Source organism: Phyllostomus discolor, chromosome 4, assembly GCF_004126475.2.
Source record: "Phyllostomus discolor isolate MPI-MPIP mPhyDis1 chromosome 4, mPhyDis1.pri.v3, whole genome shotgun sequence".
NCBI classification, from domain to species: Eukaryota; Metazoa; Chordata; class Mammalia; order Chiroptera; family Phyllostomidae; genus Phyllostomus; species Phyllostomus discolor.
In genome coordinates this window covers 87,986,021-88,013,740 of record NC_040906.2, presented here as the reverse complement: position 1 = coordinate 88,013,740, position 27,720 = coordinate 87,986,021, and the positions used below count along the sequence as shown (strand labels likewise).

At 48.9% G+C, this 27,720-nt stretch overlaps 1 protein-coding gene across 4 annotated transcripts in view; it reads right to left on the bottom strand.

Moving 5' to 3' along the window:
- Positions 1–27,720, bottom strand: part of TFCP2L1 (transcription factor CP2 like 1) — a 63,125-nt gene that overhangs the window by 22,157 nt on the left and 13,248 nt on the right. For 2 of the 4 annotated variants that reach the window (XR_004902660.1, XM_028533520.2), the window contains exons 3-10: positions 13,135–13,211; positions 12,517–12,622; positions 11,760–11,866; positions 10,551–10,703; positions 7,376–7,486; positions 4,883–4,974; positions 2,109–2,163; positions 1,928–2,021 (exon numbers count right to left, since the gene is read on the bottom strand). Coding sequence is in view for 3 of the 4 variants with exons in the window: in XM_028533520.2 (XP_028389321.1) it covers positions 1,928–2,021; positions 2,109–2,163; positions 4,883–4,974; positions 7,376–7,486; positions 10,551–10,703; positions 11,760–11,866; positions 12,517–12,622; positions 13,135–13,211 (795 nt within the window). In the remaining variant the exon portion in view is untranslated. Of the gene's footprint in view, positions 1–1,927; positions 2,022–2,108; positions 2,164–4,882; positions 4,975–7,375; positions 7,487–10,550; positions 10,704–11,759; positions 11,867–12,516; positions 12,623–13,134; positions 13,212–18,112; positions 18,176–27,720 lie in introns of those variants that run through there. The other 2 variants (XM_036023597.1, XM_036023596.1) reach the window with 2 other exon arrangements.

Here is a 27,720-nt window from a genome sequence, read left to right as displayed (position 1 = left end):
TTTGAACAAATAATAAAGGAGAACTTCCCAAATATGGCAAAGGAAATAGACTTCCAGGAAGTCCAGGAAGCTCAGAGAGTCTCAAAGAAGTTGCCAAGGAGAAACACACCAAGGCACATCATAATTACATTAGCCAAGGTAAAAATGAAGGAGAGAATCCTAGAAGCAGCAAGAGATAAGGGGACAGTAACCTACAAAGGAGCTCCCATCAGACTGTCAGCTGATTTCTCCAAAGAGATCTTACAGGCAAGAAAGGGCTGGAAAGAAGTATCCCAAGTCAGGAAAGGCAAGGACCTACAGCCCAGATTGCTCCATCCAGCAAAGCTTTCATTTAGAATGGGAGGGCAGATAAAGCGCTTCTCAGATAAGGTCAAGTTAAAGGAGTTCATCATCACCAAGCTCTTATCATATGAAATGTTAAAGGGACTTATCTAAGAAAAAGAAGATAAAAAACATGTATAGTAAAATGACAGCAAACTCACAATTATTAACAACCACACCTAAAACAAAAACAAACTAAGCAAACAACTAGAACAGGAGCAGAACCACAGAAAGGGAGATTACATGGAGGGTTGCCAACAGGGGAGTGGGAGGAGGAGAGAGGGGGAAAAGGTACAGAGAATAAGTAGCATAGAAGGTAGGTAGAAAACAGACAGGGGGAAGGCAAGAATAGTATGGGAAATGTAGAAGCTAAAGAACTTATGACACATGGACATGAACTAAAGGGGGGGAATGTGGGTGGGAGAGGGTGAGCTGGGTGGAGGAGAGTGAAGAGGGGGGAATGGGACAACTGTAATAGCATAATCAATAAAATATATTTTTTAAAAAAGCCCTTCCATTGTCCCCTTCCACCAGGGCCCCTCAGTCCTCTCTGTGCTCCTCCTGCCCCAGTCCACTCAGCCCCAATCACCTGGGTCCTCTGCTCCATGACCACACCAGGCAGGTGTCCTCTTGCAGCCTTTGCTCTTTCGCACTCCTTGGAAAGCGAATTCCTCCACCCTGGTCCTCCAGTGCCCACTTGGCCCACTCTCCTGCCTTGTTTCAGCTTATTGCATCTCAGTAAGGCCTCTGCTGACCACCCTATTCAAGACCACAGCCAGCCCTCCCTCATCCCTCCACCCAGGGTAAGTCAGGTGCCTCTCTGAGCCCTTCTGTCACAGATGGATCATACTCTATTGAAATGCCTGGTTTATGTGTCTATGCTGACTCAAAGCTGAAGGCTCCTTGAGGACAGGGTCCCTACATGGATCTCCTGTCCCTCCCCCTGACACAAAGGAAGTTCTTGGAAAAGCTGAGCTGAAAGAGAACTGGGTGCTTTCCTCCCGCTGCCAGAGATGCCCCACAGAGCCACCCTTCTTGTTTGGTCCCTGTCTCTCTGAACTGACTCTGTTTGGCAGCAAGGCTCCATGCTCAGTTTATCCTTTTAACCCCAGAGCCCCGAGCACAGGGCTTCTGCCTGATGGACCCAAAGTAAGGGCTTCAAAAACCTTTTAAAGAAGGAAGAACCAGCCTTCCCTTCTCACGAGTGGCTTCACCTCCATCTTCCAGGCTGTGGCCCTGGACACCATGTGATGAGCAGCATTTTGGTAGGACAAATGCCAGGGAGGCTTGTGAGCATGTACTGTGGCCTGCTTGGCTGAAGGGCCCTACCCAGGCAGACAAGAGCCCACCCTGCAGGTGACAGGGATCTTGATAAAGGTGCCCAGATGATCCTGCCTTAGAGCCACACTTGATCGGAAAGTTCTAGGGACCGGACCCCAATTCTTAGCACTTGGCACAGGTCAGCAAGCGTGAGTGAGCGACTCCCACTACTCGGGGTCCCCAGGCCAAAACCACAGCCCCACAGGCACCAAGGGCAAGCAAGTCCTGGAAGGTTAAGTGGCCTTGTTGGTGTTTGCAAGATCCCTGTGGGTCTGGAGATGCTCACCTGAGAAGCTGGCGAACAGCCGGCAGAACTGTGAGAACCTGTTGCGGTGGAGCCACTGCTGGGTGTCCTGGATGGAGGCTGACGGGAGCAGGTGCTGCAGACAGAGAGAGGGGGCCTTGAGATGACTGCTCAGGGTCTGCTCCACGGGATAGGCAGCCTGAGCGCCCACACAGACACTTACATCACTGCCCATGGGCAGGGCCTCCACTGGGTGGGAGTGGGTTGGTGAGCTGTTCCTGAAAAGAAGGAGAACAGGTGATGAGAGCAATGAGAACGAGCACCAACGGGGCTTATGAGGGTCTCCTCCCCTGCCGGCTGTTCCTACTCCCCTCAGCTCAGAGGCTTTTTTTGAGTGGGAATTCCCCTGAGTCAGAGGAATGCAGGCAGGAGCCACCATCCAATCCCTAATGAGCTCTTTGGTGTGGACAAATGAACCGTGCTGTCCCAGCCAGCAATGAGCACCCCACCCCAGGCTCAGGGCTCCTTTCGGTCAGAATTTCCTCCCCCTCACAGTTTCACAGTTCCCAGCCCAGCCTCCGCCTGAGGAGAGGCAGTGTCCACAGTGACTCGGTGCCGGTGCCGGCAGCAGCAGCCAAACAAAGGGGCTGCTGAGCACTGCACTCCACGGTGGCAGGAGAGGGCACAGGAGGCCCCCCCTGCACCAGGGGAATCACTGTGCAGTGAACAAGCACCCCCAGCTTGATGTCATCTGTGAGAAAAACATCCTCATGGTATTTCCCCTCTGACCCTCATCAGGGGTGGACTCAAGGGAGGCACAGACCTGAGCACCTGGATTTAAATTGAGAGAAAGATGTATTTAAGATGGCCTCCCGCATGAACATTGGTGATAGTGTAACAGGGTGCAGCCCAGAGGGGGCCCCCAAATAGGGATTTGTAATGGGGTCCAGAACTCAAGGTGTCCAGGAAATATTAGAAAGATATATAGGATATCCTCACCCCTTCCCCCCACAGGTGTGAGTTGGGAGAAGGGACACATGGAGCAGGAACATGCAGAGCTATTTTGTACAGCCACAGCTTTGCTGCTAACCTCTGGCATGGTCATTTAACATATCTATAATCTTTAACTGGGTTCATAGATATGTTAAATAGCTGTGGCCATGCTTTGAGCCAGGGGGATGGAAGTGACTTCCACCCAAGATGTAACTGGGAGGCAACTCCCCCTGGTTATAGCACCTGCGTGAGAGATTGGAGATGATTGGCTCCATGTTATGGGGCCACACCTGTCCAAGACCCACTATGGCAGCCCAGTAAAGCTGGAAGGATACGGGAATGCTGGCAGGTGTAACCTATTGTAGGAGTTGGAAATGTGGATGCAGAGGAAGATTGGCACAGGGATTTAAACCCAGATGCAGCTTTGGCAGAGTGGGGACCCCCACAGCTTTGGCGAGAGTGAGGACTGCATGGTTTTGGGGTGCTCCCCTTTGCCACATGGCTTAGGAAGCAGGAGAGACTTTGCCTGGAAGAAAAGGGGTGAAAGGAGCTGGTGGGCCATGAGAAGGTGCCACATGGCTTTGGATTAACTGGAGATCGTGGTGGTGACACAGCTGATGGTGCCGGGAGCCTGAACTGTGGATTTCTGCTTCTTTTCCTGAGATACGGTACCCCAGATTAGGGCAGAGGGAGAAGGAAGGACTGTGTGAATTTGTGGGTATCCTAAAGGACTTTAGTATTTTAATAAAGACATTGGGTCACTACTTTAAGTCTGTATAGCTTTAAATAAACATTTCCTTTCCTTTGCACAAATCTGTAGCAGCAGGCACAGCGAACCTAGTCGGGGGGTTTCGGTAATAGTACATCGTACCCCGCCTTGGATCTGTTCTGTAACAATGCTACAATCTGAACTACTTCGTGTCACTGAACTATGCTCTTAAAATGTTTCAACGGCAAGTTTTATATTACGTCTGTTTTGCCACAATGAGAAACAAGAGGACCCTCACAGGGATGGCCCTTAGACCAGTCATAGGTACAACACCTGCACTTCCTCAGGTGTCCACAGGATGCCAGGTACTTTGTACACATCCCACTGGCCCTGCAGGAAATTCTTACACCCTTTACAGCGGGGAAACTGAGGCTGAGGATGGCTAAGGACCTTATCCCCCCGAAGGTGCAGACCTATGGCTAGGTCTGCCTGAATTTAAATGTACACCTCTGCTGTCACCTGCCTCTCAGGGTGACACCCAGTAAATCAAGTGCATGTCTTGCTTTCCCATTAGCTGAGTTCTCTGCCTGCCAAGCACAGGCTTCGACGAGCCCGCTCACTCGTCTGTTAAACCTGCTCAGCATTCTCGCTGCCTCCCCGCCCCCGTGAGCAGGACATGAAGAGATGCCATAGTGATGCTACAGGCCCTGCAGCCTGGGACAAGCAGGGTAGCTGCCCACCAGCTCAGCACTCTGTCACCTTGGAGTCAGGATAGTCAGTGCAGCCGCAGGGCTAGGTGATTGGCAGGGGGGCCTCTTCTGGGTTTCAAGCTCTGAAACCCAGGAGAGAGGATCCTGAGCTGACCCATGATACCCGGTGAGTGTGCACAAGGGCTGTACAAATACCCAAGAAGGCCTGTGCAGCCACTTTCTACCCAAGCAATTGCCTCCCCAGGCCACACTGCCTAGGAGGCAGGTCACTCTGCATAGGGGTGCCTACAGGCCATCTCACAACACCGACCCAGTGCCCAGTAGGCCAACTTCTGCCTTTATTGGAGGAGGAGGTTAGGGTGGGTTCTCAGCTGCTGCCCTACCAGACAACGTTTATAGAAGTGTGTTTGAACACACAAAATGATAAAAAGGATAAAAACAGTTGTGAATGCAACACCAGTTAGCTGCCCTGAAACCTGAATCAATGCCAGGCTACAAAAGGAGAGAAGACTCAGAGAGGAAGACCAGGAAAGGAGCCCAAACCCATCATCATTCCAGAGTCCACATGGAAAAGGTCACACATACCCTTCGCCAAGGCCGAAGCTATTTGGAGAGCCGTTGTAGCTTGGGGATGGGGCGCTGTTTACCTGGTAAGCCATGTCGGGCCACGGAGAACACTGTGGGAAGAGAGCACAGAGCAGCAGTGACCTGAGGACAGTGGCCCTCGAAGGAGCTGGACCTGCTGAGGTGCTGATCCCCAGTGCTGAGGGATCACCCAAGCAAGCATCCACCAAAGCTGACATGGAAAGCTGCTATCCCTTCCCCACTTAACCTGCATTTACCCAATGGCCACACAAACCAGGACAGGTGGGTTACTAGGGCCACACCAAAGAATCAAATACAGCAGCAGAGACTAAACGCTCAACAGGCCATCTGCAGAGCAAGCTAAGTGTGACAGTGTCTGTGAGCTTCCTAGTAGTCACACCAAAGAGGGAAACATCATCAGTCACATGATTCCTGGGCCCACAAGAAAACAGAGAGAAAAACAGAATGGAGAAGCTGCCCACAAGCAGGTTTTCCTGGTGCAGAAAAATGGGTGTAAATGTATGAAGTAGGGAGCAGGGGACCACAGACAATACCCAAACAAAAAATCATCAGTAAAGGCCAGTATTAAAACCTGAGCTATTTTGAAAAAGAACATGCTGATGACCTTTCACATCCACCAAGAGCAGCCCCTCTGCAACACAGTCCAGTGAGCACTCAGGACATTGCAGGCATCCTCTATGAGCTAAGGGAGGCACAGGACAAGAAGATGTCATCCTCAACTTCAAAGGACTTTCTGTGCAAATGCCGAAGACGAGTGCATGTGAGAGTACCCCAAAGCAAGCAGACACAGGCTTGGCCTGATGGGAGGCCAGGGGACACAGCGCTCACTTCCTGCCTTCCCTGTGATGGCACGTCTTCAGAGAGGGCCCACAGAGAGCATTCCTAAAGATCTACTGTCTGTTGCCCACCAAACATGGGGCTGGTAAATGTTTACCTCTGGCATGAGTGTGGGCTGGAATCTGTTGGTGTAAAATCCAGAAGAACAGAGTTGATGGGCAATACAAGGGGAGCCATCACCTCAGGAGGTCATGGGCCAGGCAGGCGATTCAACCAACCATGCCACACAGTGATTGTGCCTGGACGGCCCTTGTGTGAGCACACACACCTGTCTTCCACTGAGGGAGTTATGGAAGAGCCAGGGTAGACAGGCTGAGTGAGGCTCGGCCTGGGAAGGACCAGGAGAGCATGGAGGGCAATGGGCAGGAGGCGGGGATCACAAGCAGCACAAGCAGGATCTAGACCTGGGAAAACACCCCCTGGTCTGAGCTCTGATCTAGCACTGGGTTGGGGGTGGGGTGGGGACAGGATTCTCTGGCCACTCTTACCCTCAGATAAAACACCTGTACACATCTGTCTCTGCCACAAAATTAGATTCCACACTGCCTATTGCAAATACTCTTCTGCACATGGCTTACTACAGGTGCACACGCACGCCCACACACAGCCTGTCAGACAGGACCAGGCCACTGTCCTCTGGGACACTCTGTGCCTGGCCTGTCCTGTAACACCACCCTAACCCCAGCATGGCCCTGCTGAGCCCTACAGATCTGCAGGGGGCCTTCTGAGTAAGTCAAGTTATTCGGTGAACACACACCAACATGTATGAGCTCGCCTGATGGCAGAACGCCGCAAGGGACACTGTTTAAAAAAAGAGACAGGGCACAGTAAGAAAACGCTGGTGGCAGCAGCAACCTGTGACAGGAGAGCAGGTCTGAGACAGTGAGCATCTCAGAGTACTCTGAACAGAAGGATTTGGGGCAGTTTGGGACTAGCGTCAGGGTTAAAAGAAAATGTGTTCTGATAGCCACCCAAACAACAAAACAGCAAGCGCTCACACCCTGTGACCGGCAATCCCACTCCGAGAATGGAAGCCCACAGACCTGTTGCCCATGTGCAGAACTTCTCCCACACCTGTCTGAGAAGCCAAGAGCTGGAAACAACCAAATGTCCACCACATGATAAAGGCAACGTAGCTGGATAAGGAACTAGAAAGCTCGTTATGAACAGATAGGGAAGAGATATCAAGATATGCTATTAAATAATAAAAGCAAGTTACAGAACAGTATGTCTGTGTGTGCTGTTGGTGTGAGAACGTGGGCCAGTTGGATTCAGTGGCAGAGGAAGTCAGGTCAGATACGGGAGGAACCAGAGATGCTGGCTGCCCTGGGGAGGGAGACCATGAGGCTGGAAAAGTACTGGGAGAGATATTTTCTAACGTACATTCTCTTCTACCTTTTGAATTTTGGACCTATTACCTATTCTTTTAAAAAATGCCAATTTTGAAAAGTGCAAATGGCAGCAGAGAGCTAGCAGTTATCTCTGAAAGGCCTTCCTGACCACTGGGCCTTATCAGAGGAACACAGCTCCACACCCAAGAGCACACCACAGTTTAATGGGTGCTCTCAAAGGAAGCATTCACCCAAGCGGGCAATCTCCCAAGAATCTAATCCGACAGCACCCTGGCCGGCTCACCTCAGTGAGAATGGTGGTTTCATAGGACGGCTGGTACTTCTCCTTCTCTTGGGCAGTTCTCTTCTCCATCTTCTCCCGGTCGGTCTTTTGTTTCCGGTCTGCTCCCTTTGGCTACAAATGCAAAGCACAGTGTTCCAATTAGTGAAAAACGGGCAGATATGACTATCAAGGAAAGATACAGGGCTGAGCAGTGGCCCCCAAAGCCTGCAAGAGCCCAGGCAGGCTCTTGCAAACAGGACAGCATCTCTCTCACTTCCCAGACATCAGATACACAGTCCTCCTTCCTGGAGCCCTTCCCTTCTTTAAGGCAGGGGTCCTGCCACTAGGCTGCTCATGGGGAAATGCCTGGAAAAGATCTTTACCAATGGCCACTTGCTCATAGAAGGGAACCCTTAGGAGTCACGACAAATCCAAACGCACTCCTAGGGTCACCTATGGAGAATGAAGGGAAAAGAAATAGTTAGGGGCTGCTGGTCAGGGTCTGGCCTGCCTGTTCAGGCTGGGAGTTCCCAGACATGTCACGAAGGCCTCCATGCCCAGCCCTAGGGCTCCTGCCACTCGAGGTTCACACTCCACATGCAGGGTGAGGCCTCTGCCCTAAGAGAGCCTGTCCTGGGTGCCAGTAAGCCTGAGGAACTCACTGGTGTCCACACCTCACAGGTACTGTTATTCCCCCCATTTACAGGTGAGAACACCGAGGCTCAAGTGTTCCATTAAGACTGGAGAGGAAGCAAGTGCTGACCAGGTCGAAAGTCCTGATGTGAAGAGCCCAGGTACGCGCCACCACCGGGCTGGCCCCAGCAGGCTGGCTGACAAGGACCTTCGGGACTCACCTCCTAGGTATTCACAGTGGGCTTAGTGAGGTCAGCCACCAAGACCCCTGGCAGCCCAGGGCAGGGCAGTTACTATGTGCACAGCGTACCACGCACAGTGGGCACTCAGTAAACAAAAGTCATTCCCAAGCTGAATGGTACCTTCGAGGATTTTCATCCTGTGTGCACCTTCCTCAGGTACAGCTTTTGGCTCCCAGCCCAAGGGATTTTAGGGAACAATGCTCAGAGTATTCCCTATGCTGAAGAGAGGTGGGTTTGCAGGAGGGTCACACGGGGACATAAATGGCAGATTCAGTGTTCAGTGGGAGAGCTGGGAATGTGGCCGCCGAGCACCTATCACCCGCTCCATCTCCATGTACCAGTTCCCGAGAAGACGTCCAGAAGACACAAAGCAAGGTGGCATTACTGCAGGCTGAGCCTGTGTTGGGGGGAATGGCACTCAGCCCCAGTGACACCCACAGGGAGCTGGCCGGTCAGAAAGGGACCCTGTCTTCCCTTTCAGATGCCTTGTTACCCCACACAGAGCCTCAGGGCATGATTCCAAGAAGCTGGGGGCTTCACAGGAACTGAGGTGACCAGGAGTGGGTGAGTGGTGGAAGGTTTGGTTGGACCCCTCCTGGCACTTGTAAACACCTGTTTGAACTGCTTCTGTGAATGGGCACAGGTGGATAGGTGCTGTGCCTCCTCAGGCATTCTGAGGAGCCAGTTTTTGGTGATACTCCCCTACAGGAGAGGTCAAGACTGTTCCTGAGTCACTCAGACATGGCAGCTCCTGGCCCAGTTTCTGAAATCATACCTGATGCATGGTCAAGGAGCCTGGTGGGCAGGACCCTCACAGCTGAGCTTCTCTGCCTTGAGGTGCAGAAAGGGGAGTGAGTAGGGACCATGGGAAGGACTGGGCGCTCCATGGGCAGAGAGGCGCCACCCCATTCCTCTCTCTTACTGCCCAGCATAGTCTCAACTGCAGAGCACACACTGCCAGAGCCATGGATTACACTGGACGCCCCTGGACGAGGACATTAACCGCCATCTGAGGGTGGATGTCGTGTGTATACAAAGGGACAGAGGTGTGACTAGAGCCCAGGGAAAGACCACCGGCAGTGCTCTAGTGCAGATGCCCATGGTGAACCAGAACACGAGCCTGTGGAGCAGGCAGTAAGACCTGAGGCTACAATGCCCACTGCACCATGATCGGCTGAGAACTCGTCCTAATCCCCAGGACCTGTAAGTATGTCAGAAGGGGTACACTTGCATGGAATTGAGATTGCTAACAGTGTGAGATTACAATAGGAAGATGATCTGAGATCATCCCAAGGGGTGCCCAATGTAATCACAGGACCATTAAATGTGGGAGAGAGGGAGAACAGGAAGTCAGAGTGACACAGTGTGAGAACTAGCCCCCTCTTGATGGCTCTGGAGATGGGGGAGGGGCCTAGGGCCAAGGAATACAGAGGCCCAGGAGCCAGAAAGGCCAGGAAGGCTTCTCCCCCAGAGCCTCCAGGAGTAATGCAGCCTGCTAACACCTTGACATTAGCCCAGGGAGATCCATATCAGACTTCTGAGCTCCATCACTGAAAGACAATAAATGTACATAGTTTTGAGCCACTAAACACATGGTAATTTGTTGCAGCAGCAACTGAAGACAGAGAGGGGGAAGCTTAGCTTCCTGTAGAGGTCGACTTCAAGGCTTTCAAAGCCTCAAGCAGGTTTCTGAAGGGGGCTGCCTCTCTGGCAGGAAAGACAAACCCGCACTTCTGCCACACCTTGCCCTCCCATGCAGGTGGCATCACTGGAAGCCCAGCCAGACCTGGAATCCTGTGCCCATGGCCATGGCACCAGATCCACGAGCGTGGATGAGCCGGCAGCCCGGCTGGGCAGTCTCCTACGTGCAGACCCATCTGCTCTGGCTCTGTTTCTGCTACAGCTGCTGGGATTGGCATGTTCTTCACATCACTGCCAAGTAAGTGCTCACTGTGCACCAGGCTCCACAGAAGGTGCTAGAGAAATAAATGGCACAGTCCCTGTCTTTCCTTGTGAGGAAAGCCCAATTGTTTTCTTGGTAGGAAAACAAAATTTTAAAATGTGCAACTCCAATCATTCTTACACAGTAGAGATGTGCACTGACATGTGTGACGGTGAAAGCTGAGGAGGGTGCCACAGCTGCGGGCCCAGCATGCCAGCACACGCAGGAGCACAGGCAGAGCCCAGCTGCAGGGATGCCCAGCTCCCTGCCAGGCCTCCACGTGGAACTGTGGGAACGTTTATATGTCACTGTGCAGGTAGGGGAGCGAAGGCACACCCAAGCGCCCAGACTGCCGGCGGGCATGGTGTGGCCACCCTACCTTGAACACCTTGATCTGGCAGCTGGCAGAGTGCAGGTGCTCGGTGTACTCCCCATTCTCGTTCTGCTTAAATGTATCAATCTGCACTCGAAAAGGCACTCCCTTCTCGCCCCCGTGCTTCCTTGGCGTGAACTCTGTGCTGATACAGTGCACCTGTAAGGGGAAACATGGGGCTGGCAGTGAGGAGAGGGCAAGGCGGGCTCCTCTTCGCAGGGAGGCTTCCATCCTGCCTGCCAACCACCCTGCTCTCCCCAGTGCTGCCCACTGTCGAGCAGATGGTCTCCCCCTCACCTGTCCACAAATGACACACCCTCCCACCTTTGTCCCTTGACTTCAGAGGCCCTGCCTGACCAGCTAAGTCCTTGCTACTGCTCCAGGCCCACTGACCCCAAGGGCCCCACCCTCACTCCTCGCCCAGAGGCCTCCCTTGCATATGCTAAAGACTGAATGGGGCCACAGCTCCATGCCACACAGCCTGGCATCCAGGGCCCTTGGGCCAGGCCAGAGGATGAGGCTGGAGCCATTTCGTGTTTCTCTAAGTTCTGGCTGCACAGAAGGCACTTGATGTACACTTATTATTATAATACTGTGTTAATACAATACATATTACTATAATACAATTATATGATAATGATAGTTTTAAAATACAACAAAGATACTGTATTTATGAAAAAAAGATCAGTACCTTCTACTGAGTGATTATTATGAATGGGCACTGAGGTAAAGGCTACATATTCAGTATCTGACTGACAAGATGCTCACAAAGGGGCCACGAGAGAGGGAGAGAGGCAGGGTGAGCCCTGGAGCACGGCCTGTGGCCACACCCTCAGCCAGTTCCATCTTCTGCCACATCTACCCCAAGGCTGGACCCATACCAGGGACTTGACCATTAAATAATTAATTTAATAACAGAAACCATTATGGAAAAAATTTTAACTTCAAATTATGTATGCTAGGAAATACTTTATCTTACAAAAAGCCTACATATTTATAAGTGAACCCCACACAGGATTCCAAAACATTCTAGTCCTTTCCCAACCCCAAGACCAACTAGCTCTGATTATGCGACACTCCACACTTCCTCCCCCCTCAGCCTCCCTCCTCACAACAGAGGGCAGGAACCCCGCAGGTCCACGCAGGGCTGATCCTGAGGAACTTCACAAAACCCCACCTCTGGCTTCCCACGGAGGGTGACCTCGGCCTGCGTACCTGAATGAACGCAGAGGCTCTCTTCGAAGGGTCCCATAAAAACTCGACTGCGTTCAGCTGGGTTGGGCTGGCCCTGGGGTCCAAGATACCAACAGACAGTGGAATATCTGCACACACACACAGAGTGCAACTGTCAGTCACTCCCAGTGCTTGAAGGAGGCACCCCTCCTGGGCCCAATTCTCTAACCACATTGGAAATGACAAATGTTCAGACATTAAGTTTCATAAAACTCTGGCAGAAAGCCTGACTTGAGTTGCCATGAAGCTACTTAGTCTTTACGCCATTTTATTTTGCTGCATGAAAACTGCTGTGCCTGTGGAAGGCCTGTCCCGATGCTATGGGTCTGTGAACCACACCCTGCTGTCATTCTAGCTTCTGAATTCTGAAACCCTCTTGGTCTCAGCTGTAAATAAAGGACTGTGGCCACTGCGTGAGCCCCCACGATGCCATTTCCACTGCCCACCTGTGATGCCCATCCTTACTTCATCACGTATCAAAATCCTTTAATGCATAATCCTTTTGTGAAGCCTTCCCTGGACTCCTTGACAGCAGGTCTTTGATTTCCAGCTGCCCTTCTTTCCCACCAAAGGGGGACACTCTGAGAGCAGGCCTGGTAGCACGTTCACCCCTGCCAGCTGCCACAGGGCTGCCCACAAGGCAGGAGTGCACTAAGATGCCTTGCACAGTCCAGATGGTGTTCAGGAAGAACCCCAACGTGTGGGAGCATCTTGGGCTCATCTTAGCAGAGAGACTCACCAATGTCCAGGATCCGGTCTCCAGGCCGGCTCCACCGCCAGCCCTCCAGCTGCTGGTGCTCTGTATACTGCAGCCGACGGTCGTGGAAAACCACGCGGATGATGCTCTGGGAGGGAAGGCAGGCAGGAGACAGCTGGGTGTGGCTGCCAAGAGGGACTCAAGAGGAACCCACCTGTATGTACCTTCTGAGCCAGGGCACACCCCCTGCCCTCAAGGCCACTCTTCCTGGAACTGCCATCCCAGCTCCGTAGCCCATGTGCTGCTCCACAGAACCCCAATCACACTAACAGCAAGAATATTGATGACTGTCCTTTTGTCCATGATTACTAAGTGCTTTACATACATGTCTGATTTATAAATCCTTCTGTGCAGATGAGCAAACAGAAGCTCAGAAAAGCTCAGTAAGTGGCAAAGGCAGGCTAAAGCACAGAGCCTAGTCCCCTGCCGAGGGCCCCGGCTCCCAGCACTGCGACCTGTCCTTGTTCCCTCAGAAAGCATGCTGCTGGGGACGGTAGCCTACTTTCCCTCCAGAGCCTTTCCTGAGCCCCCAGGCCACGCCGGACCCCCACAGCACATCCCCAACCAACCCCGGGCAGAGGGAATGCCCCATACGCTTACCTTGACGTACTTTGTGTTTAGATCTTGAAAGTCTCCCAGCTTCCGATTCTCCAACAGCCGAATTTCATAAGACTGACCTAGGAGGAGAGTTAATGGTACATCTCTCATTTCTGAGTGTTTTCAAGTTAGGGGCTCCCCCAGCTAGAGGCCTTCTCAACCTCCTCAGTGCCCACCCAGGCCTCACGGCCAAGGAGGAAAGCAGGGAAGGGAGTCCACGTCCAGCTCCGACCACCCTCTGGCCTGGACAGTGCTGTTTGCCCACCCAGCCTGCTTGGGCCAGGGGAACGTACCACGGGACCCTTGAGAACCAGCACTTCCTATAATTGTTAAAGAAATAGAATCGGACAAAACATAGTTAGCTAGCATTAAATTTATGGAATGTAACTTCATATTATTTCTTCATAAAGAATGCCCCACACACCTGAATGAAGAGCACAGCTACTTAAATCCATATGAAACTGACCACATACTTCCTGAGGGCAGGTTTAATGAAATGAACAGAGGAGCCTGTTACACATTGTCTCTAACTGCAGAATGAAAAGCATTTTCCCAAGTTAAAAGAATTTCATGTATTTGAAAGGGTATGGTGATTCTATTTGGTGACATATAATCAGAACAAACTGGTTAAAGGATATAGATGAAAAAAAGGATTCATCTACAATAACAAACAAGAAGTATCTATGAATAAACTACACACATTTTACTGGAAAGGTAATGCAGAGTCTGAGTAAGTGGAGCACGCAAGGGTTCCGGATGGAAAGACCATGTATCAAATGGTGTCTGTTTTTCCCAAGTTACGTAAATTTCACCACAACTCTAATACACCCTAGCACATATCACAACTTACTAAAAGATGTTTCACAAATAATGGAATAAATGATTTAATAATTGGTATGGTAAATCTGATTCACAGTTTTTTAAAAATGTTTTAAACAATGAAAGACTCCCAAGAAATGACAAAAACCGCACAGCAAGGCCCTGACACCCAGGCCCAGGCTCCTGGGCCGGCACCGGGGCCTGACCTCGGCCAGGCCCACACTCCACCGGCTGCCCTGTGCTCAGCAGGTGTGCCCCTCTCTTTGTGCTTGTGTGTATGTGTCTAGGTCTATTAAATTTTTCCACATGTAAAGATTAGCTATTTTTTCCAAAGTGCAGACCCTCACCTCACAGCAGACATCAAAACAAGTTACCACTGCATTTAAAAGTTAATTTCAAGGTTTTATTTTAACATGAATGACTACTTATCAGATACTTAGTAGGGAAAGACTTTCTGAACCTGAAATCATGGGGGAAAAGTGAAATCTAGAATGAATATATATATTCGATATATATATATCGAACAACAAAGTAGTCACAACACAAACCCAGTGGCTAATAATCTTAAAATAACTAAAAGAGAAACAATTATAAAACTATTAAGACCGCCTAGGACCCCCTTATAGTGGGCTGAATGGTGCCCCCACCCCCAGGTAAGTCCATACCCTAATGTCCAGAACCCGTGTTACCCAATATTTGGGGGAAAAAGAGTCTTTGCAGATGCAATTAAGTTAAAAATCATGAGATAAGGAAAGCATCCTGGACTGTCTTCAAGTGTCCCTGAGTCCAGTGACAAGTGTCCTTGTAAGAGCCACACACAGGAGACACAAAGAAGAGGAGCCATGTGAATGTCGGAGTGCAGACTCTCGTGATACAGCCACAAGCCAGGCCCACCTGGAGCCACCAAAGGCTGGAGGAGACGAGGACCAGTCACCCCTCAGGCCCCCAGAGGAAGCACGGCCTGCCGAATTCCCAACTTCTAGCCTCCAGAACTGTTGGAGAATAAACTTCCATTGTTTTAAGTTAACGTGTTCGCAGTAATTTGATAAAGCAGTCACAGGAAACTAATACACACAATGAATAACAGAATGGCCAAGAAAATCTGAAACTCCATCATTCATTCCAAACATTTGCTGAGCAACAGCTATGTGCCAAAGGCTGTGTACTGCTAGGCCCCGGAGCTGGCAGGACGGACAGGGCGCTGTGTGCCAGGGAGCTCACCACCCCGCACCCAACTAGGCTGCCGACGACGCTGGCCGGCCCAGGAATGCCCACTCGGTACTCCCTCCTTCTCAAGACGGTGGGGCCTTCCACCCAGCTTTCACCAGCCTATCACACAGGACCGGGGGACACTTAATGAACACACCACGGCCCAGGTCAGGGCAATGCCCTGGGAATATCACGTCAGAGGGCAGTGGCGCCAACCCCAAACTGTCGTCCTGCCCACCTGCCAGTTCAGAAGACCAACTCACAGAAGGGTCTTGCTGACCTAACCAACACTTCTAACTTTCTGAAAGAGCCAGACTGTGACACCCATTGCCAGGCTCCTGAGCCAGCACCCCCTTGACAGCAGCATAAAATGGAGCATCTCACACCCTAGCTGGTTTTCCCAGTGTCCTCCACCTTCCCCAAGGAAGAAAGTAACAGGCTCTGGCTTGAGGCCCAAGGCCCAAGTGGTCATTACTTGGCTCCAGGGCCCAATTAATACTGACCCTGAGCTCTGCAGGGCAAGCTCAGCTTATGCCCAGCAGGAGGCACCTGCTGTTCCAAACAGAGCAGCTTTATTAAGAGGGGCTTCAGACCCTGGTCACAGCCTCCTTTACCAGCAGCAGAGACCTGAGCCTGGCACTATCCCTTCCTCAACCCCCGCTCTTGTACTCCAGTGCTCCTCCCGGCAACACGGCACGACACAGGCCTCAGGCAGGACAGACGGCCAGCCTCCTTTGCCATGCCTGCCTCAGTGCCAGCACACTGGTCTCCCCAAACTCCATTCTCACACAGCACAGCACCATCCAGAAGGCCACTGTTCAAGGTCAAATACCAGCAGATGAGCAACGTGAAACCTAAACCAACCTGAAGCACACAGGCATGTCTCTGCTTTGGCCAGGTCATCTTGGGGCATGGGTGGGGCTGTGAAACGTGGGCTCTGTGAAGGCACAGACTGTTCTGCTCACCACTGTACTGTTTGATGCATAGTAGGTACTCAGCAAAAGCTTGAATATGACTTCAACTTCTTTGCTGTGCTGCTCTGTGCTACAGCCAGGGGGTTTACAAAAGACACACTCCTGCCCTGAAAGGGTTAGCAATTTTCTGGGGGTGCATTAAACAGTACAAGAAAAACACTAATAAAAAGCAGAATCTGAAAAATCCCTCTAAGAGATGGGCAACACTCACCTGGAATGGGGAAGAGGGACGGTAAAAAACACGGTTTGAGCAAAGAGATGACATCAGAGATAGAATCTGAAGAGTGGGCAGGATCGACAGTGAGGGACAAATGGATAAGAGAGTTCCCATAAGTAAAGCTATAGCAAGGAGGTAGGAGGGGAGAGGTGTGCCTCTGGGGAACAATAACAGCTTTCACCTACTCACTGGGGGCTTATCCAGGGGCCAAGCCTGCACAGGTATTAAGTCACCTGGGTCTCAGAACACATCAGTGGGGACACTTAGGATGAGCCCCACTGAGAGAAGGAAGCAGAGCCTTGGAGGGGTTACCAGACTTGGGCACATGCGCACAGCTAGTCAGTGGCAGAGCCAGGAGCAGAAACGAAATGTTTCCAGAGCCTATCACAGTCTTTGCCACATCCTACCTGGTGGGTGTCATTTGCTGCTCAGAGGGAATTTGCAGGTCTACAATCCTCAACTTCTCCTTTCTGGAAGCTAGTTATTTGCACAGCAAGAAATGTATGCCTACAGTGTCTCATGGCATTTAAAGCACCCCTACCTTTGCCATCCCAAGTGAAGATGGTGTTTTTCTCCTTCCTTCTTCCCTTTAGGACTAACAATAAAGGTGACTCCAAGGATGACCAACTCAGCCTGCCAGGTGACCTCAAAGATGCTGGCTCCCTTTTCTTGCCCACAAAATACTGTTTCCTGCATTCTAAGCAGTGATCTGAGAGAAGAAAAAAAAACAAATCACTACAGCAAACCATAGTAATGCCTGTTCTAATTTTAGCATTGTGAAAGGGAGGTGGGAATGGGAAGCTGGTTTGAGAGTCAAGGAAACAGAGTAATAAGTGACTACCAGTCACCTGCCGTCCAGCCTGCATGGGAACACTGCTAAACCCCTACAGTGCACTCAGTGCTCTCCACAATCCAGGAGGAAAGCCATTATTGACCCCATTTTATAGATGGAGAAATTCAGATCCAGAGGGGTTGAGTATCTTATTGAAGATCAAACCTGGGTCTCTCTCCCTCCACGTACTAAACACTAAGCCAAACTACTCACACTAGAAGACACAGCATCTAGTGTCTTCAAAAGGACCCCTCTGGTTCTAATATTCAAGGAGTCTATCTATTTCATTCCCCCTGAATTTCTTGATAATCATTTTATTTCATGACCTCTAAGCCCTCCCCTTCCTTTAAGGTCAAATCCTCATGCCCCATGACCTCAGTTCTCTGAATCAAGAAGTACATATTTGTTTCCTCCTGATACATATGTCTCCATAAAACACACATTCCTAATCCTTTAAAATACCCCAAAAGCTACAGTAACCAAAACCATGTCAATTTTGGCATGAGGACAAACAGACCGATGGAAAGGAACAAAGAGCCCACAGATACACTTTCCGATCCTTGGAAACTTGATCTATGACAGTGAGAAACAAAGAGAGTTTTTCAAGAGTGCAGGATGACTGGTTGTTCATTTGGAAAAATAAATCCCTACCTCACACCATACATAATAGATTAATTCCAACTCTAGAGGCAAATCCTAAAGAAGCATTTGATATGCACTGGGAGACCAGCAAAAACTGCTGATTATAGGGAAAAATGTCAACAGCCTACAGATCCAGCAAGAGAAAATTAGATATGTGAATTCTATCATTTGACTGAGAATGGACTAGTACATGACACTTAAATACTCTAGAGACACACATAAACATGGAGAAATCTCGGAAGCATAATATTAAACAAAAAAAGTACATGGTGATATATATCAAACTACCTGTATAAAGTTTGAAGACACACAAAACAATACTGTTCGTCATCACGGCTGACAAGGCAAACAGTGAAAGTTTGAGAATGTACACTGAGAGGCAAACCAACACGGATTTCACAAGCTGGTTCTGCTTCTGGGGAGGAGGAGAGGTAACAGGATTAGAAAAAAATTAAAAATTAGAAACAAATTGGGTGAGGTTGAAAACCCTGTGCTGAGCATGACTCTCCATCCTCATTCTCTGTAGAATTCAGGCAGTCTGAAATGCAAATACTTCCATCGTGCACACTGAATGACTGGGAGAACACTGGAGCCAGCAGCTGCTGTTCTGCATTGCACTGAGGCTATGTTTCTGACTCCCCAACCCCACCTTAGAAGGAGGGTCCCTTGGGTTCCTTGCTCAGCAGTCACTATACACCCCCACCACTACCCTCTGTGTGCCAGTGAGGTGCTGGTACAGGGCATCCTGAGACACTACTGTACTGTATTCACCCCACTCATTCACATACCACCCTACAATTTTGCTACTGAAATTAAAATCATTCTGAAACATTGAAGAGCCTAATCAACTCAATTTTTAAATTTAATTTTTAAAGTGTATGTCACACCTGCAAGTACGAAATCATAATCATATGCCATAAACAGTTATTGTAAAACTTATATAGATACGCAACAAGCAGTGCTCTCCTACATGCCCCTAGCACCCAGGTTTGGAGCTTGGGCTCACCACTGCTCCCACCACTTGGGTAAACGGCTCCATTTGTGAGCATCATTTTCCACGTCTCCGAAAAGTGGGCGACATTGGTACTTCCATGCAGACAGTTGTTGGAGAACTGAAGGCGCATCCAGCATGGATGGTACACAGGAGGTCTTTGGCTGGACCTCCACATCTGTCAGCACTGATAGATAGTGCAGGGGGCCCTTCCAGCTGGTGGTGGACTTTCCACAGCCTCAAACCCTTCAAGACAATTCTCTCTAATATCTCTGGCCCCACCCTCTACTTTGGAGTTGTTAAGGGCTTTTAAAGCAGGGGAGGAGCCCTGGGTCAGCACTTGGTGATGTAAACTAGCCCTCCACAGGTGGCCACCAGCCTAGCCCAGAGGAGCCCAATGCCTGGAATGGCAGGAGTTGGAAGAAGGGTGGTCACAGGCTGTACTCACACCTCTCCACCCCCATCAGCAGTGGCCTGCTGAGCCCTGGGAGCCCCGCCCAGTTTAGCACTCCAACTTCAGCGCACAGGAAGGGGTGGGGGCTCCTTGGCTGCACTCAGGCCCAGTGGGGAGCCCCAGCCTCCACCTGGGCCCTGACCAAAGGGTCCTGAAGCCATTCCAAAGGGTTAGAAGTTTCTCTCTTCCCCAACCCACCCTTTTGCCCTTCGTCCCCTCCAACCCACATAGAAATGGGGGAAGAAGGACAATGAGAATAAGGGATAGCAGAGAAAACTTTTCCAAAGAAAAATAAATGAAATACACACATTCAGCACTCTACAATGTCCCTGGCCCAGGCAGGTGCTCAATAAACCTTTGCTTCCTTCTCTTCTTTCATGCAGCCCACAACATCCAACATCTCTCCGCCTGGCATCACCGAACTTGCTCTGTGAAGGGCCAGCAGTAACTATTCTCAGCCTTGTGGGTTACAGGTCTCTTCACAACTACTCAACTCTACCTCTGTAACAAGAAAGCCACCATAGACAATATGTGGGTGAATGGGCATGGCTGCGTTCCAATAAAACTTTATTTGAATTTTCACAGGATGTTCAGTCTTCCTGAGGACCTCTTCCTTCCTCCCAACTTCTTTGGGCACCTTGCAACTATGCCCCTCAGCTGTCTGGCATGATGGTTAAGTTGCAGCTCCTCAACCGGATTGGCAGCTCTTGACACCAGCTACCAGTTTACCCAAACCAATCTGCACCCATGTGCATTCACGGGCACACATACTAGCCCCTGTACAGTATTGGCATGTGACAGACTTAAACTGATGGTGGCAGAACTTGATATAAACCCCCTAAAGCAAATAACAGAGCTGAAACTAGTCAGCCAAACCAAGAAGTGTGTGAAGGATGCTCAGCCTCCACAACGGTCAAAGAAATGTCAAATTCAAATAATTCTCTCAGCTTGCCAACGTTTTCAGAGACTGCTAACATCCCACAGGGATTGAAGATGGGGAAATGGGCTGTCACACATGCTGGAGGTGAGAGATACCATGTCACAACCTACTGGGCATCCAGACAATACCCATCAATATAGCAAATAAAAAAGCCTGTGACCTAACTATCCCATCAGAAAAGTGCTGAATGACAATGTACACAATGTGACTGCACTTTTGTTTTAAAATGTTATATACATATCCCTATGCGCACTTCCCTTTTAAATTATATACATCCTCAGCATCAGCTTTTTAAAAACTAGGAATATATACATAGATTTGAAAAAATACAAAACAAAAAGGGGGGAGTGCCACATCCTGTTCCAAGCATGTAACAGATGCCCACCAAGACAATGATCGGTATTTTTACTACAGTGCCTGGCTGGGGCCCAAAAGCCCATCATAAAGGAGAAAATAGTCTTGGGGAAAATAGTCTTCATTTAATAAATAGAACAGCAAACACATGACGTCATGCCTCATGCGGTCAGACATAAAGAGGTCCTTCAACCCAGTATCTCTCTGGGAGACCACCCTGAGAACCCACAAGTACAATAAGACTGTGCCCATTTTAGAGGTGAGGAAACCAAGGCCCAGAGCAGTATTGATGTGGCCAAGGTAGTGGGGAAGACTCAGCACAGCCTGTGGCCTGGTCCAGGGCAAGAGGGTAAGGAGGATCTGAGATCAGGTCAGACACACAGAGTTGAGCCAAACTCTTCCATGTTCTGGTAAGTTCACACACCTCTCTGCATCTCACTCTCTACATCTACAAACTGTTCCTTGCAGAACTGCCATGAGGCTTAAATGAGATAATGTCCTGCAGCCCGGTGTGTAATGGGTACCCAACAAGTGCCAGTCATGACTACCACTTCCAAACAATGACTGTTAAATGTTCCCTCCTGCATGGAGCCTGCCCGTCACAGGCGACTGTACTCAGTGCTGCACAACTTTGCTCCAACCCTCACAACAGCTCCACACACAGACTGAGCCTGCTGCCCAAGGCCACCCAAGGTCACACAGCCAGGAAACAGCTAGGCTGGGACATACACCCAGGTAGGGATGACTCCATCAGAAGGGGTTTGGGTGGGGAGGCTCAAAGGTTTCAGGGGGTAGGGAGGTGGGGGATGCCAGACAGGCTGCTGTGATGCAGGCACTGCCCCCACAGGCCCCCCCTCCTGCCTCCCCTGGGCTGTGCCCACCAGGCTCTCCCGCAGAGAGGTTCTGCCCAGTGAGCGGAACCCAGTGCAGGGCCTCCTGCCCAGATCACGATGTTCCCAAGAACAGGAGGCAATTGCCCTGGCCAGCCAAGATTTACAGGTTGTTTACTTTCCAACAGTTACTGCTTTGGATAATTAATGCCACATAAAACATAATGGAGGCCATCGTTACCTCAGAGAGAGGAGGGCTGGGCACCAACACTCCTGTCCTAATGGCAGACAGAGAGAGCAAACGCTGCTCACACTGTGTTCAGCATGTGTGGTTTGTCTTGTCCAACAGTATCCAAGTTTGTGGACACACAGCACTCACACACAGGCATGCTTCAGGGAAAAGGCTCTTTCATCAACAGACCTGATCCCAATCCTGAGGCCCTGTCACTAGGCAACCCTGGGCGAGGCACTCCACCTCCTCACGAACACATACAGATGCCCGGGACTCGGCACCATGCCTGGCACACAACGGGTCTCCAACAAGTACCTGGCAGATAGTGGGTGTGCATGTGCATGTGCACAGAAGTAAAAGCGTAAGTCATATCCTGGAGTCTTTTTAGAGAAAAACTGTTTCAGGCTAGGGCGGGGAAAAGACAAGATGCTCCTCTTGTCTTAAGCATCCTGGAGTATGGAAAGTGAGGAGGTGCTCAGAAAAAGGAGGGAGGCATGTCAGAGCAGCCAAGGAGCCAATCTAAAGCAGTTCCCAATGACCACAGCTGGCCCAATTTGAGCAACAAACTAGAGAACAATAATGCTGAATTTTAACCCACAGAATAAAATAAATATCCATGAGTCTATACTGATATAATAAGTATAGATATATAAATGAATGGTAGAGAAGAGAAATGGCATTCCAACTGTGAAATGTGGGAAGAGGGAAATAAATAAAAATCAGTGCAGACAAGATCCCCCAATGGATGCTACAACTAGTTGGTGCAAATTTAAGGATAATCAAGATATCAGCCTAGTCTCCAAGTACCTCCCTCCAAATATTTATTAATTACAGAGGGAAAAACAGTAGAGAAACCTGGTGGACACTAATCATCAAAGTTACTGCCACCATCAAGCAGGAAGACTGCTCAGCATCGCAGTCCCTAATATGATGTACTGCCAAGGTCACAATTTCACTTCTGTGGCATTCTTGCCAAAAATGCATAACCTCAGTCAAATCATTAAAATCATCAGGGAAACACAAATTGGGGAGCATGTACAAAACTGCCTGGTAAGACCTCTGGAAGTGTGAGGTTCATGGCAGACAAGGAAAGACTAAAGGACTGTCACAGATTGCACACTGAAGAAACATGACCGTGAAGTGCCGTGTGGGACCCCCAGACAGAAACCTGGAACAGGAAGAGGACGGACAGTAGTAGAGGAACTGGCACAATTCAAATAAAGACTGTAGGAGAGTGAACAGAATCATACCAGTGTGACTGCCTGGTTTCAACAATTGTGCCATGATGACATGCTAACATTACGGGAAGCTGGTTAAAGGTATACAGGAATTCTTGGTACTATTTTTTACTTTTCTTTCAGTCTAAAATTACTCTCTTTTTCTTCCCCATGATGCCCTGGATTCCCAAGCCCCAACCAGCACTGTGGACAGTAAAGGCAAAGGGCCCAGGCGTGAGCCAGCTCATAAGCACCGCTGGCAGATTCTCAATCCAGGGCCTCTGGACCCCTGGGCACTTGGTCAGCACTTTAAAAAACTGTTGCTTTGCTATGAATGGTATCTCTTTTTCCTATTTTATACTTGGTTGTTGCTGGTTCATAGGAAATTCACTAATTTTGCAACCCATTCTGGGTTACAGAATGGCAAATGCATATAGTTCCACCTAATGCAATGGTCCTTACAGGTCCATAAGCAAAAGGGCCACAAAAAAGAGCCACGTATAAAGGAAATACATGTAAGCAAATGAGAAGACATTCAATTTTACTACTGCTATTAAAAAGTAGGTAAGTGTAAATAAAAATAAAGTGCTAATTTTCTGTGTGAATATTAGAAAAAATTCAAACTGTAGACATTATAGAATGCAGGCAAGAATGTGGAGACAGAGGTACTGCCCTCCACAGGTGGTAGAGGTATAAACACCAAAGTTAGAATGAGAAAGGACAGTACAGAGTAGAAAATCAAATCCCTAAGATAAAGTCAGAACTGTGACTTACCCAGGCACCTTCCCTCCAAGCCCTGGACCCACGTCCGTGTGGAGGCTAAAGGTATTTACTTGCCCTTGATCAGCCAAGATCTTGGATGTGGAAGCCAGACAGCCTGGGTGCTCATATTCCAACCATCACTGTGTGGCCCCAGCCAGCCCATTTTCTGCCTGACACCTCTGGCAAGATAGATAAAGGATTCTCCTTCCTCTGGGAGTCAACAGGCTTGTCAGTATAGCCCTGAGACAACCAAAGCCTCCTTTCCCTCTGACCCCCAGGCCTTCCAGAGGCACGGGTGGACCACCTCAGGAAACCACTCCACTATTAGCCACTGCTTCCAGAGTAGAAAAAGGAAAGGGTTGGAACAGCTGTATTTACACAGGGCCCAGCCATCAGGCCACACCCAGTCCAGGTGAGCCTGCCACCTAGCTGGCCAACAATCCCTCCCTGGGAATGTGGAACTGGAAGCAGGGAACGAGAGTAGCAGCCTCCCCAGGTGTCGCCAGCAGCTTCTGATGGCCTTGCCGTCAGCTCTCTAGTCATAGAGGCAGGGAAGCTGGTGGGAAGAAACAGCATGAGGCAGATCCCCAGGGAGGAACAGAGAAGAGAGTCAGAAAATCCTCATGGGGTTTCAGTTTGCTCCTGAGGCTGTGCAGCCCTGCCTTGAGCCCTGGCTTTTAGTGCTGCCAGCGGGCGGCCAACAGTGGCCCACAGAAGCGGTTCCATCACTCTGCCATCACCTGCCAAAAAGATGGACAATAACAAGTGCTGGATGTGGACAAACTGGAACCCTCATACACTGGTGGGAATGTGTAATGTTGCAGCCAATTTGGGAAACAGTCTGGCAGCTCCTCAAAACATTAAACATAGAATTACCATGTGACCAAGAAATTGCACACCTGGGTGTCTATACACAGGAACAATGAAAACACAGGTCCACACAAAAACATGTGCATGAATGTTCACAGCAACATATGCATAACAGCCACAAAGTGGCAACAACCCAAATGTCCATGGACTAAGGAATGAATAAATAAAATTAGGTACATCCATATAACAAAGGGTCACTGGGCAACAAAAAGGCACAAAGTAGCGATGCACGCTGCAGTGTTGATGGCCCTCGAAAATGTTGTGCTGACTGAAAGCACTCAGTCACGAGAGACATGCCATCTGTGCCACGCCATTTATATGGAATGGCTAGAACAGGCAAATTTATGAAGTTAGAATGTAGATTAGTGGTTGCCTAGGACCAGGGAAAGAATGAAAATTAATTACTAATGGGTGCAGAGTTTACTTCTGGAAGAAAAATGCTCTAAAATTAGCTGTGATAATAGTTTAATATATTTAGTTAAATGTACTAAAAAACATGAAGTGTATAGTTTAAATGAGTGGATTGTATGGTATGTGAATTGTATCCCAACAGAACTATTTTTTAAAAAGGAGATCAGAGTAAAGTGTTACTCTGTGACCGGGGCAAGTCACACAGACTTGCTGGGCCTCTGTTCACCCATCTGTAATACAGGAGTGAGATGGGGGCTGCCTAAGCTAGGTCAGTGCTTCTCAAACTTTAACATGTTCATAAATCGCTGGAATCTTGTTAAAATGCAAGTTCTCATTCAGTTGTTCTGCAACAGATGCACGGTTCTGGATTTCTCACCAGCTTTCAGGTAATGCTGCTCCAAGGACCACATTTTCAGTAGCAGGTCATCAGAGATGCCTTAGGCCCCTTCTCACTCTAATACTTAAGGAGTCTGGTCTTGCCCAGCTCTGTGAATTCCCAGATTAAGTGTGGTCTCTCCTTCCCCTTCAGGATTCAAAGGGTCCTCTAACTACCCAGTAAGAAGTTTCCAAAACATGGTCTCTGGCAAAGGAAGGTCAAGAACCTCCCAAATCTACCTGGGCACAGAGCCCCAGACTGTGCACACAAAGGTCCTTGACCTGCAAAGCACAGAGCCGTGAATGCAGCAGGGCCCACGTTTTCTTTACAAGGTTCATCCCTCTCCTTCTGGAAAGAAAAAAGTGGAGAACAGCAGTACCCTTAAAGCAGTGGCTAACAAATCCCAGTACACCCTAGCATCTGATCACTGGGCTGCTTAGTGAAAACAGATTCCTGCTCCTCCCAGTTCTAACACAGTAGGAACCACATAGTCTGGAAGGTTCTGATGCTCCTGGCATTTTGGTTCAAGGCCAAATACCACTCTAGAGCCATTCTGGAGGGAAGACATAACTGCAATCCAAGAGAAATGTCAGGAACCCATGACACATGCTGACAAGTCAATTCTACCCTCCAGACCTCAGTTTCCCCATCAATAAATAGTTGAATGAGATACCCCTTAAGGTATGCAAAGGACATTCATGTGTAAGACAAGGTGACAGGCAAAACAGAAAGTAGAAAAAGAGGCCAACTGTCTACCTCTGACCTCCAGCCAAGAAACACCAACCCTCTCATACAATGGGTTCTTTGCCAGATAGGTCCAACAGGAAGAGTGCCCCATGGGACATGTGAGAGGGACACAGCCCTGAGAAAAAAAGAGGTAGGAACATCAGTTCCTAATTAACACAAGGAAACACCTGTCCTTCTCCCCATGCCCTCTACAAACTCCAAAACTGTCCATACCTGGGCTCATATCTGGCCCTGCCTCAGCAGGTTGAATGGCCTAGAAATATTCATCTTTTCTCTGGGCTTCCTTCCTTCTCTTGTAAAATACATGGGTTAAAACAATCATGGCACCTACTTGTGTAGACTGGCTACTTTGACACATAACAAAATACAAAAGCGCATTCCTTGTTCAGAGCAGATAATCTGCATACGTTCTTCTAAGCACTAATTCTACCATAATCCACCTGAAACCTGACTCAGGGATCCACTTACAAAGAGTAAAGTGTAAAGGGGTTCTTCTTACCCCTGACCTTCTTCCCTGCTCCTCTCCCCTCCAAACACCCATGAAAAATAGCCAAACTTAATGGCAGAAGAGAAATAACACTTATTAAGATCTGCTGAGTCCCATAAGTTTTGGGTTTTTGCGAGTTCATTTTCATTTGTTTCCAGAAACTTTTGGATTTCTTCCCTAATTTCATTCTTGAGCCATTCATGGTTTAATAGCATGCTATTCAATCTCCATGATTTTTAGTGTTTTGGGTTTTTTCCCTTGGGGTTGGTTTCTAGTTTCAGTCCTTTGTGGTCAGAGAAAATGCTTGGTATGATTTCAACTTTCTTGAATTTGTTGAGGCTTGTTTCGTGTCTTATTATGTGGTCTGTCTTTGAAAATGTTCCATGTGCATTTGAAAAGAATGTGTATTTAGCTTCTTTGGGATGAAGGGCTCTATACATATCAGTTAAGTCCATTTCATCTAGGGCATTGTTCAATGCCACAATATCTTTTTGATATTTTGTTTGGAAGATCTGTCCACTTTTGACAGTGGGGTGTTAAAATCCCCTACTATATAATTGTGTTGCTGTCAATATCTTTCCTGAAGTCCTCTAAGATTTTCTTTATGTATTTGGGTGCTCCTATGTTGGGTGCGCATACACACACACACACACACACACACACACACATATATATATATATATATATATATATATATATATATTTACAATAGCCAAGTGTTGGAAGCAACCTAGGTGCCCATCAGTAAATGAATGGATCACAGAACTATGGTACATTTACACAATGGAATTCTATGCAGCAGAAAGAAAGGAGGAGCTCCTATCCTTTGCAACAGCATAGATGGAACTGGAAAGCATTATGCTGAGTGAAATAAGCCAGGTGGTGAAAGACAAATACCATATGATCTCACCTTTAACAGGAACCCAAACAACAAAACAAACAAACAGGCAAAATAGAACCAAAGACACTGAAATAGAGAACAGGCTGACAACAACCAGAGGGGAAAGGGGAGGGAATTTCAGGGGAAAAGGGGAAGGGTTTACAGGAACAAGTATAAAGGACACATGGACAAAAACTAGGGGGGTGGAAATGGGAGGGAGGTGGGGAGCACTGGGGAGGGGTGGGCTAGAATGAGAGTAAAAGACAGAAAACTGTACTTGAACAACAATTAAAATTAAAAATTTTTTTTAAACACACACAAAAGAATGTTACAAAAGAAAAAAAG